The 12,644-nt window shown below is 42.9% G+C and overlaps 1 protein-coding gene across 1 annotated transcript in view; it reads left to right on the top strand.

Moving 5' to 3' along the window:
• PIKFYVE (phosphoinositide kinase, FYVE-type zinc finger containing) overlaps positions 1-12,644 on the top strand; it is a 112,889-nt gene that overhangs the window by 90,557 nt on the left and 9,688 nt on the right. The window contains exons 32-39 of the mRNA XM_063116108.1: positions 328-423; positions 1,958-2,041; positions 2,810-2,901; positions 4,523-4,687; positions 6,249-6,308; positions 7,430-7,606; positions 7,873-7,976; positions 9,175-9,303. Of these exons, the coding sequence (XP_062972178.1) occupies positions 328-423; positions 1,958-2,041; positions 2,810-2,901; positions 4,523-4,687; positions 6,249-6,308; positions 7,430-7,606; positions 7,873-7,976; positions 9,175-9,303 (907 nt within the window). The remainder of the gene's footprint in view (positions 1-327; positions 424-1,957; positions 2,042-2,809; positions 2,902-4,522; positions 4,688-6,248; positions 6,309-7,429; positions 7,607-7,872; positions 7,977-9,174; positions 9,304-12,644) is intronic.

Genomic DNA, 12,644 nt, shown 5'->3' with positions numbered 1-12,644 from the left:
CTTGGGGGATGTGAAATGGTGTTTGTGAACATTCCTATGCAGTAATTGTCTAAAGTAGAAGTAGGCAATTGGGACTGTTGGCTTCAGTTAGGTATTGGCAAGAAGAAATGAGGGAGAGAAGAAAAATGCTGGATCCTTGTCCATATACACTAGCCAGTGGGCAAGCCTAAAGTAAAACTCCTTTTTCATGTGACTAATACATTAATCTGCGTATTTTGCCTTACATTTATAGACAATTTCCTTTTGCTGGGAAGTCTTTTATGCAGGATTGCTTGCTCCTGGCCATATCTCACAAGATGTCTTAATATTTTTGTGTTATTAATACAGTGAACCTGACAAGCATTACTTAATGTATGAGCACGAACGCGTTCCTATTGCTGTCTGTGAAAAGGAACCAAGCTCCATCATAGCCTTTGCTCTCAGGTATATATTGGTTTACTATATTGGTTTAACACTTAATTTTAACTTAAATTTAAATTTTACTGTTTTAACTCTGTATTTTAATTTTATATCAATTTTGCTGCGTGGTTTTTATTCTGGTTGTGCTTTTTATATTTATATTGTGTATTTGTGCTTTTAACCTGTTGGTTGTCTTACTATGATTTTAATTTTTGTGAACCGCCCGGAGAGCTTCGGCTATTGGGCAGTATAGAAATGTAATAAATAAATAAATTGGTTTATACAATTTTCCCTTCTTTTTAACCTCCATGTTTAGGGAAAGAAATGCTAGCTCCTTTCACAGTTGTTTATTTATTATATTTTTATACCACCCAATAGCTGAAGCTCTCTGCAAAATTCAGAACAATATTTCTGATGCTCAGTTCATTTGAAACTGTTTTTTAGAGACTTGCTGTCTTCCCCTGTTCCTAGTTCGTTTTAAGCACCTTGACTATACCAGAGCCCTTTTGGCATAGGGATGGTTTATGGAGAAAAACTAGTTACTGAGGTTGATGGAGGTCTTTCTCTGGATAACTACATAAATGCTCAATCACCTTTTGAAGGTTGGCGTTAAGTCCAGGGAGACTGGTTTTATAATCGGCATTTGAATCTACATTTTGTAGAGTTGCTTTTATTATGTGAAGCAAAAAGTGACTTGAATGTTCTTGATTTGAACGTTCTTGATGAAGCAGGGAAATACTCTGTATAAATGTTATAATACTAGGTTGGCATTATGATGATGATGATGTTATCATGAATATTTGCTACTCCACTTTTCCAAAGCAGTGCCAAATCAGGCAGCAGAGTGTGCAGAACCAATTTATTAATAAAACCAAAATTTATGCAGCTGTTGCTACATGGCACTTGTTACATCAACTAAGGCCCTTAGCATCATAATACTCATAGAAGCCTTTTAATTGTTTCCAAATGAGTACAAAAGATGGTTGGATGTTCCGAAGAATTTTCATTTTCGTTTTGAGATTCGCTAAGAGGAAATGGAGACTTAGCAGTTATTCCCTATACTGAACTAAATCTGGAAAAAGTTGGTTTAAACGTCTATGTATCTGAACTTAAAACGAACCTCCCCTTCAAAATGGTGATGGTCTTGTGCCTTCCAAAAGGATTCTTTCTATAGGCTGTTCCTGGATTTTGTTTTCTCTTTTGTTCCTCCCCACCCCCACCCCTGCTCTAGGCTCTTGCCTCCTCTGAGGTAAACCAGAGTGTTGGCTTTTCCTCTTTGAGTGGGGGCGTGCATAATTAAATGCTCCTCCATACTCTTCCTCTCCTCGCACCCTCCGCTGTTACCTCCACATTGAAAACTGCATGTCAAGAAGTATTTCCATCATGCAAGTCCCTCACCCACAGTCCAGGGTGCTACAGCTGAACACACAAAGTTACCTTCTCAGCATAAACTAGACTTAGCCCCTCTCTATCTCTCTGCATGATGGCTGGCCTCACACTTTGACTTATGGTGTTATTAGGCAGTTTGTGTAAAGCATCTGTTTGCTTTGCTCTCCAGTTGCAAGGAATACCGAAGTGCCTTAGAGGAGTTATCAAAAGTGTCTCTGAAGAGCAATGTTGAAGAAGGACTTCAAACAAGCAGGTGATGCTCTAATATATATTTGCTAGAAGTGTCTTGGAGTAATGCTGATGAGAACAACCCGCATCTTCCTGCTTGCTTTAGCATTACCAGTAACTTAACTTTTAGGTCTCCAGACAGTATGTCCATCTTCATTGTGGCTTGGTGACATTCTACATCTTTTGGTAGTAGATGAGATGCCTTCAAGAACTTAGGCTTGGATGGAGAACTCTTAAGGATTTCAGTGTGTGTCCTGGAGTCTAGATTCTTATTAACATTTCCTCTTACCTTGGTGTTATATAATATGAAACAGAATATTATTTGCAAAACCTGGTGCTCTGTTTATCTGTTCAGCCTGGCTTCTTTGGCTCTCCAGGGTATCCATTGATTGAAGCTTGATATCAAATCCTGAAAGCCTCTCTATAAGGTCTATTTGTCATCAGCTGTTGATTAGCTAAATGAACCTCCAGTTTAATTCAGAGGCAATATACCTCTAAATACAAGTCCCCTGGGGGCAAAGGACAGTGGACTTTTGAGCTTGGGTTCTCCTTGCACACTTTGTGAAATCATCGCTGCCCACTATTGGAAACAGGACGCTGGGCTAAATGGGAACTGGGCCTGATGTAGCAGAGCTCCTATTACATCCTAAAGGGTGGCAATACCATATCTGTGCAGGGTGGGGGCCTTGGGCTGGTGAAGACACACCAGCTGTTGTTACAAATGGGCCCTTTTGGTGCAGTTGTATTTACGACTTTAAAAACGTAGTGGCCTAACATGGTGTTTGATTTCTAGTCTGGCTGAGAGCAGAGCGAAGAACAGCAGTCCCGTCCGACTACCCGAAACGAATGTGGGGCAATCAAACCAAATGGCAGAAGCGGAACAGCGTAAGAGTTTATATTGCTTGTGTTTAGTTTTCTGTGTTGTGTTTTTCTTAATTTTGAGATGCAAACTTTGTTGCTGCAGGGCTGGATGGCAGTTGGTTTAAGTAAGGAAAACCAAAACCTGAAAAACAAATCTCAGGATGTTCTAGCTTAGGCTCTTTTAGCCATTTTTTAATTATTATTTTGTACCAACCTTGCATTATTCAGAAATGCTAATATCCATCTTTTGCATCTAATTCCAAGAAGAAGTAATTTTCTTCACTCATACAATGGTAGCACTTTTTCCTAACTACTATAATAATGAATTCATTGGCATATAGCAGAAGTGGGCAGAGGATAGATCTGATCTATTGGTAGATCTCTGGGTGATTTGCAATAAATCAGCATGTGCAGACAAAAGGTGTGTTCATATATCAACTTATTAAGCTGAAATATAATCATCCAAACATGGCATATGTGCCATTATAATATTTGTTCTCTCGCCTTATGCCTGAGGTTAAGGGTGCCTTTAATGGACAAAGAAAGATCTTTCACCAGCAATTCTATTGAGAGCCCCAAAGCAAGCAAAGTGTCATGTCTAACCCTATTGCTCCTGTTTTGGGAGAAGATGTTTCAGGTAATCAATCAGAATCAGATTCAGAACTAGGAGACGCAGCGCCAGACACCAGCCAGCCTGTACCAGTGCGGGAGGAAGCTCTCGCAGGCGATTCCCCAGCTGGGAGTCAGCCCTCTCCAGAGCTTATCTCCTCAAGGCCAAATCCTACACACTTAGTGGGAAGTGAGGATTCTTCCGGAGGTGAGTGTCCCGACAAGCTAGCTGATGCTAGGTTCCGTTGGAAGCTCAAACGCACGGGGCGGGAGGAAGGCGTGAGGAAGTCTGTTCAATTACGCCAGAACCTGCCTCCGCACCAGGCGCTCTGAAGTTACGGGTGTTTGCGAAGTAGCTTCCTATTCTTCTTGAGCGGACAATTGTCTTGCTTAGTTTGCATAGTTTTGTCTAGGGAGATGTTTCCAAGAGGTTAAACTCTATTCAGGTAGAAGAGACGTTTGTTGCTTATTTATTTATTTATTTTATTTGTTTATTCATTACATTTTTATACTGCCCAATAGCCGAAGCTCTCTGGGCGGTTCACAAAAATTAAAACCATAATAAAACAACCAGCAGTTTAAAAACACAAATACAAAATACAGTATAAAAAGCACAACCAGGATAAAACCACGCAGCAAAAATTGATATAAGATTAAAATGCAGAGTTAGAACAGTAAAATTTAAATTTAAGTTAAAATTAAGTGTTAAAATACTGAGAGAATAAAAAGGCCTTCAGCTGGTGACGAAAGGAGTACAGTGTAGGCGCCAGACGGATCTCTCTGGGGAGCTCATTCCACAGCCGGGGTGCCACAGCGGAGAAGGCCCTCCTCCTAGTAGCCACCTAAAGCTTTGTAGATTACTTAGCAAGCCTCGTCATTTGCCTCCCATCGAAAGCAAGAGTTTTCTGAGAAACACGACACAAAGTCTTTTGCAACAGCTGGCAGTTTTTCATGGCTGGAATCATTGGCTTGGTAATGAAATGAACGATGAGGGAGTTTCACTGATAATTTTTTTTTACCCTTGCTTCGGTTGTAGCCAAGAAGCCGTATGGAGTCCTGTCCTTCTTCCGGGGCACAGGGGGAAAGAGTCCCGACCTCTCTTCTCAGAAAAAGGAAACCTTACGTGGGGCAGATAGTGCCTACTACCAGGTTGGCCAGACAGGGAAAGAAGGGGCAGAGAACCAAGGAGCAGAAACTCAAGGTACACATTTTAAAACTCTCTTTCTTCCTCCGTCCCCTATATGTTGGTTTATTTAGGGCAGGGTTGGGCAACTTCGGGAGGTCTGGGGACTGACACTGATGAAGAGTTTTGCAGAACCCGAAAGCTTGCACGCTTTTATGGCATTTTGATTGCTCCTAATAAAAGGTTTGCCCAACTCTGCATTTTGCTTTTTCTTTAGGATATGTACAGTCCTAAAATAATACAAACTTCTCCAAAATACCCCTAATCAAGTGGTCATGTCATCATGACATGTCCCTACTTCTAAAATTGCAGGTAATTTTGACATCAGGGTGACTCATTCTATACCAATCAGCAATTGATGGCAGCTTTGGATCTCACACCCCCTCCCCCTCATCCTCAATTTCTGGGAATCAAATCCTCACTTCAGCCAAGACATTTCTCATTTAACAATGCCTCATCTTTCTTCATCATTTCCCCCCAAAACTGTGGTGGTAACGGTGGCACTTGATGGTGTTCTTGTTGGGTCTCCTATTACCTTCTGGATTATTTCCACCACTCCCCAAAGTTAGGATAAACAGGATTGACTGCATTGCTGGCAGGGCTTCCTAAAATGGGGGAGTGGGGCAGGATGAAGGAAACGGCAGCTGCCAGTCACTGCCCTCGTATCCTGAACTATGGCAGATTGCCAAAAAGGAATGGCAGGCCTGACGAGTTCTTGGTTGGAAAGGCTTGTATAGTGACTGCATGGGACCTGGCTACCATTGGCTTTGTTCAGCCATATTTAGTTTCTAGTTGACAAGTTCTAGTAGTGATGCAGATGACGTGTGCTGACTGTTGGATGCAACGAAATAACGGGAAGACCCAGACATTTCAAGCGGTATAGCCCTTTCAGGGATCTCTTTCCTGCTAAGTGTAGCTACACGAAATAGCAATGCCTCTCAAATATTTCAACGTCTGAAATACGCAGCTTCTACGTATGAAGCTGCTTTATATTGTTGGTTCATTGGTCCATCTAACACAGTGCTGCCTACTGAGTGGGTCTCCATGCTAGAGGTTTTCCCAGCCATCCTACTTGAGCTCCTTCCCTGTAGATGCCAGGAAGTCCCCTCTGGCTCACCTGAAACCTCCCCTCCAACCTTTCAGCGTTAAGAATGTTTTCTTCACATAGCTGTATGTAGCAGAACAAGGTCGATGCGGCCTGAAATGTGCTGGGGCTCTTGATTTATTTGCGGGATTAGCACATGTCCCCCACATGCTCCTCAGCTATGTTTGTATCTGTTTGGTGGCATCGTGTGTGCGAGGGAGCCAAGGGAAGTAAATTCGTGAGTGGGCAAGTTGTAGAAATGATGAAGCTGGCTTTATTCCTTGATATATTGATATTAAAAAAACACGTTTTGTTTTGACCTAGCAACCATCTAGCAACCATTGCACAATTTGATGTTTGGAAGGTAGTCAGAGAGCACTTTTGTCAGAAAGAATAGGGACTGTATTTGCTAGCAAGGATAAAAGGGAGCATTTTTCTTGCCTGCCCGCCTAAAAGGTTGCATCCCCCGGTCCAATTTTCTCTTTACCCTTTCAGATGAAGCAGACGGAGGTGATGGACAAAAGAAACAGCTAGGAAATCCACATGTTGAACTCCGTAAGTAGGAACACAATTATTTGGGTGGGGGACGACGTAGGAAGATTGGTGCATGCAAAAGCAGAACGACCCGTCTTCTGCAAAGTGCCTTCTTAATCGAAATGATGGATTCATACTTGGATTTTGCCCATGAAAGTGAGTTCCACGGGCATCAAAGGGGTTGTTTCCAAAAGCATTACTTGGACGGACAGGATCATCTTTTTGTCTTGCAAAGCAGGATGTCCTTTGCTCACTGCATCAGTGCTGTTTACTCTTACAGACTCAGAGTCAGAATACTGACGCGTATTGTAAACAAACTTTAGCAAAGACTTTGCTCAGGACTTGCTATCGCATGCTTGGGTAGGTTGGACCTATCCAGTATCCAAGAGAAAGATGTAGCTATCAATTGAGAAGAGATCCTGGCTCTCCTCTGTGTGACAACCTTTTAAATATTTGAAGAGTGCTGTCATGTCTCCCCTCAATCTTCTCTTCTCCAGGCTAAACATGCCCAGTTCTTTCAGTCTCTCTTCATAGGGCTTTGTTTCCAGACCCCTGATCATCCTGGTTGCCCTCCTCTGAACACGCTCCAGCTTGTCTGCGTCCTTTTTGAAGTGTGGAGCCCAGAACTGGATGCAATACTCTAGATTAGGCCTAACCAGGGCCGAATAGAGAGAACCAGTACCTCATATGATTTGGAAGCTATACTTCTATTAATGCAGCCCAAAATAGCATTTGCCTTTCTTGCAGCCACATCGCACTGTTGGCTCATATTCAGCTTGCGATCTACATGTATACCACCGTGAGTTCTATCATAAAAGAAAGGAGGGATACATTTCATTTTGTTATTTTATTTAAAAGACTTACCAGCTACCTTTTAGGGAAAACTTCCCTAACGCAGCATACCAAATTTAAAACCACAAAACATACTACAAGACACTTTTGCATGTTTATTATTTGTAAAGGAAAGCTCTAAAGATGACAGATGATTCCCCCAGTGACAGTTAGCTAGATTAGAGTGAAGGGGAGATACAAGGAGTCTGAAAAGAGGACACCTTCAGTATGGGTGAGCATCTCTTCTAGACAACAGGTCTCCCATTCCCATTATTCATAAAGGCTCCTCCTTCTTCCTTGTTTCTTTACAGAGTTCTCCGATACGAATGCCAAGTTCTACTGCCGGATTTACTACGCAGGGGAGTTTCATAAAATGCGCGAAGTGATACTTGGAAGCAGCGAAGAAGATTTCATCCGTTCCCTCTCCCGCTCGCTGCCTTGGCAGGCACGAGGAGGCAAATCAGGAGCGGCTTTTTACGTGACTGATGGTAACTTCAGAATGTCGGTTCATAAATGTTGGTTCTGTCAGTTTATTCCACCTGAATGGATCAGGCAATTTGAGCACATCTTGGGTCAGCTCTGTACTAACATTGGAAGACCTAGAGCTAAAACTTAGATGGCCTCTATGGTTTCCACCTGTGATGTGATTTTAGCTGAAGATGCTAGTTGGGTTGGAGAATTTGTGTACAAGTATTTATTTGTTTTTTAAAGTATGTCCTTCTCATACCGTACATCGACACACATTCCTTTTTAGATGACCGATTCATCTTGAAACAAATGCCCCGCCTGGAAGTCCAGTCCTTTCTAGACTTTGCCCCTCACTACTTCACATACATTACTAACGCCGTACAGCAAAAGGTAAGATTTGTAAAATCTTCTCTCCCGTGCTCTTTAATCTTGATACTTGCTTCCTAGTTTTAAATGTGGTTTTTGTAGAGAAGCTAGTCATGATCAGCAAAGAATGCATTTTGTAGTAAGATTTTTGTCTAGAGAAACTCACAAGCAGTGGTGTAGTGGTAGCTTTTGAAGCACAGGTGCACGTTGTCGCCACACCCCTAAAGATGGTCCAAAAATTACAAGCAGTTGGTGTCAGTCCCTATCAACAAGCCAGTTTTCTTTATCTCACGAGGAGCAGGTCTTTTGGAAAGCTACTGTAATGGGTCTGAATTGCCCATTCTGTCATGTCTAGACCTGCTCCCTCTGGGTTGGAAAAAGGTATTTCAAATGATCAATCAGAATCAGACTCTGAAGTAGAGGAGTCGGCGCTAGAAACAGGCCAGCTTGTACCAGTGGGGGAGAAAGCTCTCACGGGCTCTTCACTAGCTGGGAGTGAACCCTCCTCTCCAGAGCTTATCTCCTCAAGGGCAAACAATACCCAGTCAGTGGGAAGCCAATATTCTTCCGAGGGGGAGAGCGCGGAGAGGTTAGCCGATCCTAGAGCACTCCGTAGACTAAAGCGGGCGGAGCTAAAGGAAGGCGAGAGAAAGTCAGCCCGGCTGGCGTCTCGTCAGAAGCTGCATCACAACTAGTCTCTCTGAAGTTAATGCGTCTTGGGAAAGGGCTTTCCATTCTTCTTGAAAGGACAATTGTTTCGCTTAGTTTGCATAGTTTTGCCTAGAGGAAAGTTCCTAGAGATTAGACTCTCTTCAGGTGGGAAGAGATGTTTATTGCTTGAATAAAGCTTTGTGGATTACTTAGCAGGCCTCGTTATTGTCTCCCAAGAAGGCAGGAGGTTTTGAGAAACACGACATGTTCCAGGCCAAGCCACCCCAAAGTATCTTACATTACAACAGGGCTATTTCACAACAATATAATGTTGTTGGGGGAAATTCATTTCCCCCCAGCTACTGTGAGAATTGCAGCTAAACTCAGAGGGAACAGGGAATCCTTGGGGGTGGGGTGGGAGATAATCGCACCATCCCTGCGAGCCTTAGCGCCATCACACCGTTGTCGGCTCTACTAACTTTTTGCAGATTCCTCCCTCCTCGGAGTGGATTTTATTTGAGAGTTGAAACTTGAACATCTTGTTATGAGCAGATCACCTATCTTATTTCAGAAGCCAACAGCTTTGGCCAAGATTCTTGGGGTTTACCGGATTGGTTATAAGAATTCTCAGAACAACACAGAGAAGAAGCTTGATCTCTTGGTCATGGAAAACCTCTTCTATGGCAGAAAAATGGCTCAGGTGAGTAAATGGCTCATCCGCAGGATTGGCAAACTTCTCTCTCTCTCCCTTGAGCTGCTGTCTCTCTCGCCAGTAGGAGGCTCAGTAAAGCTGCCGGCAGCTACTCATTACACTTGGAGATATTGATAGCTTGCCAATATTATTTTCCTCCTGTATTGGATTTTGACAAGCCGCAGACACCAAGGAGTTATACTCCAATCTTTGTGGGTTTGGTGGTTAGCCTCACCATTTTTCTTGTGCCACAACATTTTGATTTCCAAGATCCATAGGTGCGTAAAGAAGTCTTTGTTTCATGAAAGTGGGTACAACAGTCCCAGTAAGAGTTCAGGGGACAATAAATGCACCCTTCTGCAGACAAGTTGCTGATCTTGATTGGAATGATTCTTCTGACCCTGGAGACATTGGAATGAACGATGCCAACCTGTGCTATAGAAGTCGCTGGAATTCTATGCTTCATCAGAAATGCCTGTTCTGTTGACCTTAAAACATCACTCTATGGCAGCTATTATGGCTTAGAAGTATACCTATGTAATTTAAAATAATAATAATAGATAATTCTTGAGTAATACAGTCTTAACTAAAATTATGCCTTTTAAATTTTATTCTGACCAAATGTCCCCTTGTTACAGGGTTTGGCATTACATGTGTACCAGCTGTCTCAGCCTTATGTGTAATACCTTTCTTCAAATACTAGCTTGCAAAATTGTTAGAGCAAAGCGTCTTTTTACTGGAGCACTTGTGTGCAGGATTAGTTCATTGCCAATTTTGTTTTAGACACACAGGCTCAGTTCAGACAACCCGTTTTTCAATGGTGGTTTTAGAACTCCGTGGTGGTGTTTTTACACCACTGTTGAGAAATGTGTTGTCTGGCAGGAAAACTCCACGCAATGGTGAAGTTTTTTTTTTTTTTTTTAAACACTCCATGTTGAATATCCACGCTATGCAGAGGAGAGTTCCTGCACAATGGTTGTGTTGTGTTTTGTGTGGCGGGCTCCGTGGAGTTTTCCGTTGCGTTGACTTTTCCCACTGGCTACAGAGTTCCCTGGCAAGAGCAGCGAAAGGAGGGAGTGCCGCTCTAGGAGAGCCAGTGGGATTGGTTTTTTCCAGCAATGGCTGATGGGATACCATCAGGAGGACCAGGGGAGGAGAGAAGGCAGAGGAACTGTCAATCAAACATTGTGATGGATTTTACTCAACTTCACAGCTACCCACAGTCACACAACAGTGCAGTTAGAACATGCTGTGTGAGGAGTATTATTATTATTATTATTATTATTTATTTATTTATTTATATAGCACCATCAATGTACATGGTGCTGTACAGAGTAAAACAGTAAATAGCAAGACCCTGCCGCATAGGCTTACATTCTAATAAAATCATAGTAAAGCAATAAGGAGGGGAAGAGAATGCAAACAGGCACTGGGTAGGGTAAACAGGCACAGGGTAGGGTAAAACTAACAGTATAGAGTCCAAACAACATCAGGTTTTAAAAGCTTTAGGAAAAAGAAAAGTTTTTAGCTGAGCTTTAAAAGCTGCGATTGAACTTGTGGATCTCAGATGTTCTGGAAGAGCGTTCCAGGCGTAAGGGGCAGCAGAAGAAAATGGACAAAGCCGAGCAAGGGAAGTAGAGACCCTTGGGCAGGTGAGAAACATGGCATCAGGGGAACGAAGAGCACGAGCGGGGTAATAGTGTGAGATGAGAGAGGAGAGATAGGAAGGAGCTAGACAGTGAAAAGCTTTGTAGGTCAACAGAAGAAGTTTATATTGCATTCTGAAGTGAATTGGAAGCCAATGAAGAGATTTCAGAAGTGGAGTAACATGATCAGAGCGGCGAGCCAAGAAGATGATCTTAGCGGCAGAGTGGTGGACTGAGACCAACGGACTGATGTGAGAAGAAGGAAGGCCAGTGAGAAGAAGGTTGCAGTAGTCCAACCGAGAAATAACCAGTGCATGAACAAGCGTCTTGGCAGAAGAGACAGACAGAAACGATCGAATCCTGGCAATATTATACAGGAAAAAACGACAGGATTTAGCTACTGCCTCAATATGAGGAATAAAGGAGAGCGAGGAATCAAATATAAAGCCAAGACTACGAGCTTCCTTGACCGGAGTAAGCGTAACATCATTGACAGTAAGAGAGAATGAGAGATGAGGAGAAGGTTTAGGAGGAAAAACAAGCAATTCAGTCTTTGCCATATTAAGTTTCAAACGACGATGAAGCAGCCAAGCTGAGATATCTGAGAGACATGCCGAGATACGATCGTGAACATCAGGAGAAAGTTCCGGAGATGAGAGATATAATTGTGTATCATCGGCATACAGATGATATTGGAGGCCGTGAGATTGAATAAGCTTACCCAAGGGCAACATGTATAAGGAAAACAACAACGGACCAAGCACCGAGCCTTGCGGGACCCCTACTGAAAGGGGAAAAGAGGAAGACGAGCTGCCATTAGCCAACATGCTGAAAGAGCGACCCACTAGATAGGAGGCAAACCAGTTATAGACAGAGCCACAAAGTCCAAGGTCATGAAGGGAGTCTAAGAGAAGATCATGATCAACCGTGTCAAAGGCTGCAGTTAGATCAAGGAGAATAAGAACGGAATAAAGGCCTTTAGACTTGGCAGTAAGAAGATCATTGGTGATCTTAGTAAGGGCTGTTTCAGTGGAATGTAAAGGACGGAATCCAGATTGAAAATGATCCAGAGCAGAGTTACTAGACAGAAAGTCAAGACAACGAGAGTAGACCACACGCTCCAGGATCTTTGAAACAAAAGGCAACAAAGAGACAGGTCGGTAGTTAGACAGAGATAGCCTATCAAGAGTAGGTTTCTTGAGAATGGGAGAGACTGTAGCATGTTTAAAAGCAGAAGGAAATGAACCAGAGGACAGAGAAAAATTAATAATATGAAGCAAGGAAGGGAGGATAGCGGGAATAAGATTTATAAAGACGCGAGAAGGGATCGGATCACGAGAACAAGTGGAAGGCTTCGAAGAGCGCAGTATTGTAGACAGTTCATCAGCTGAGACCGAAGGAAACGCAGAGAAATTTGTAGGAGGGACTGACAGATGAGGAACAGGAACTGGAAGAGGAGCAGAGCTGGCCAGATCAGAGCGAATAGTTTGGATTTTAGCATTGAAAAAAGAGGCAAAGTTATTAGCAGACAGAGAGGCGGGGAGAGATGGTGGATTAGGCTTCAGAAGAGAATTGAAGGACGCAAAGAGCCGCTGAGGATGCCTAGCATTTGACTGGATCAGCGTTGAGTAGTACTGCTGTTTGGCCAGTGAAATGGCAGAAGAGAAAGAGGAGAGTACAAATTTGTAATGGACAAAGTCCGCC

Source organism: Elgaria multicarinata, chromosome 2 (assembly GCF_023053635.1).
Source record: "Elgaria multicarinata webbii isolate HBS135686 ecotype San Diego chromosome 2, rElgMul1.1.pri, whole genome shotgun sequence".
Classification (NCBI taxonomy): domain Eukaryota; kingdom Metazoa; phylum Chordata; class Lepidosauria; order Squamata; family Anguidae; genus Elgaria; species Elgaria multicarinata.
This window is presented reverse-complemented; position numbering and strand designations above follow the sequence as displayed.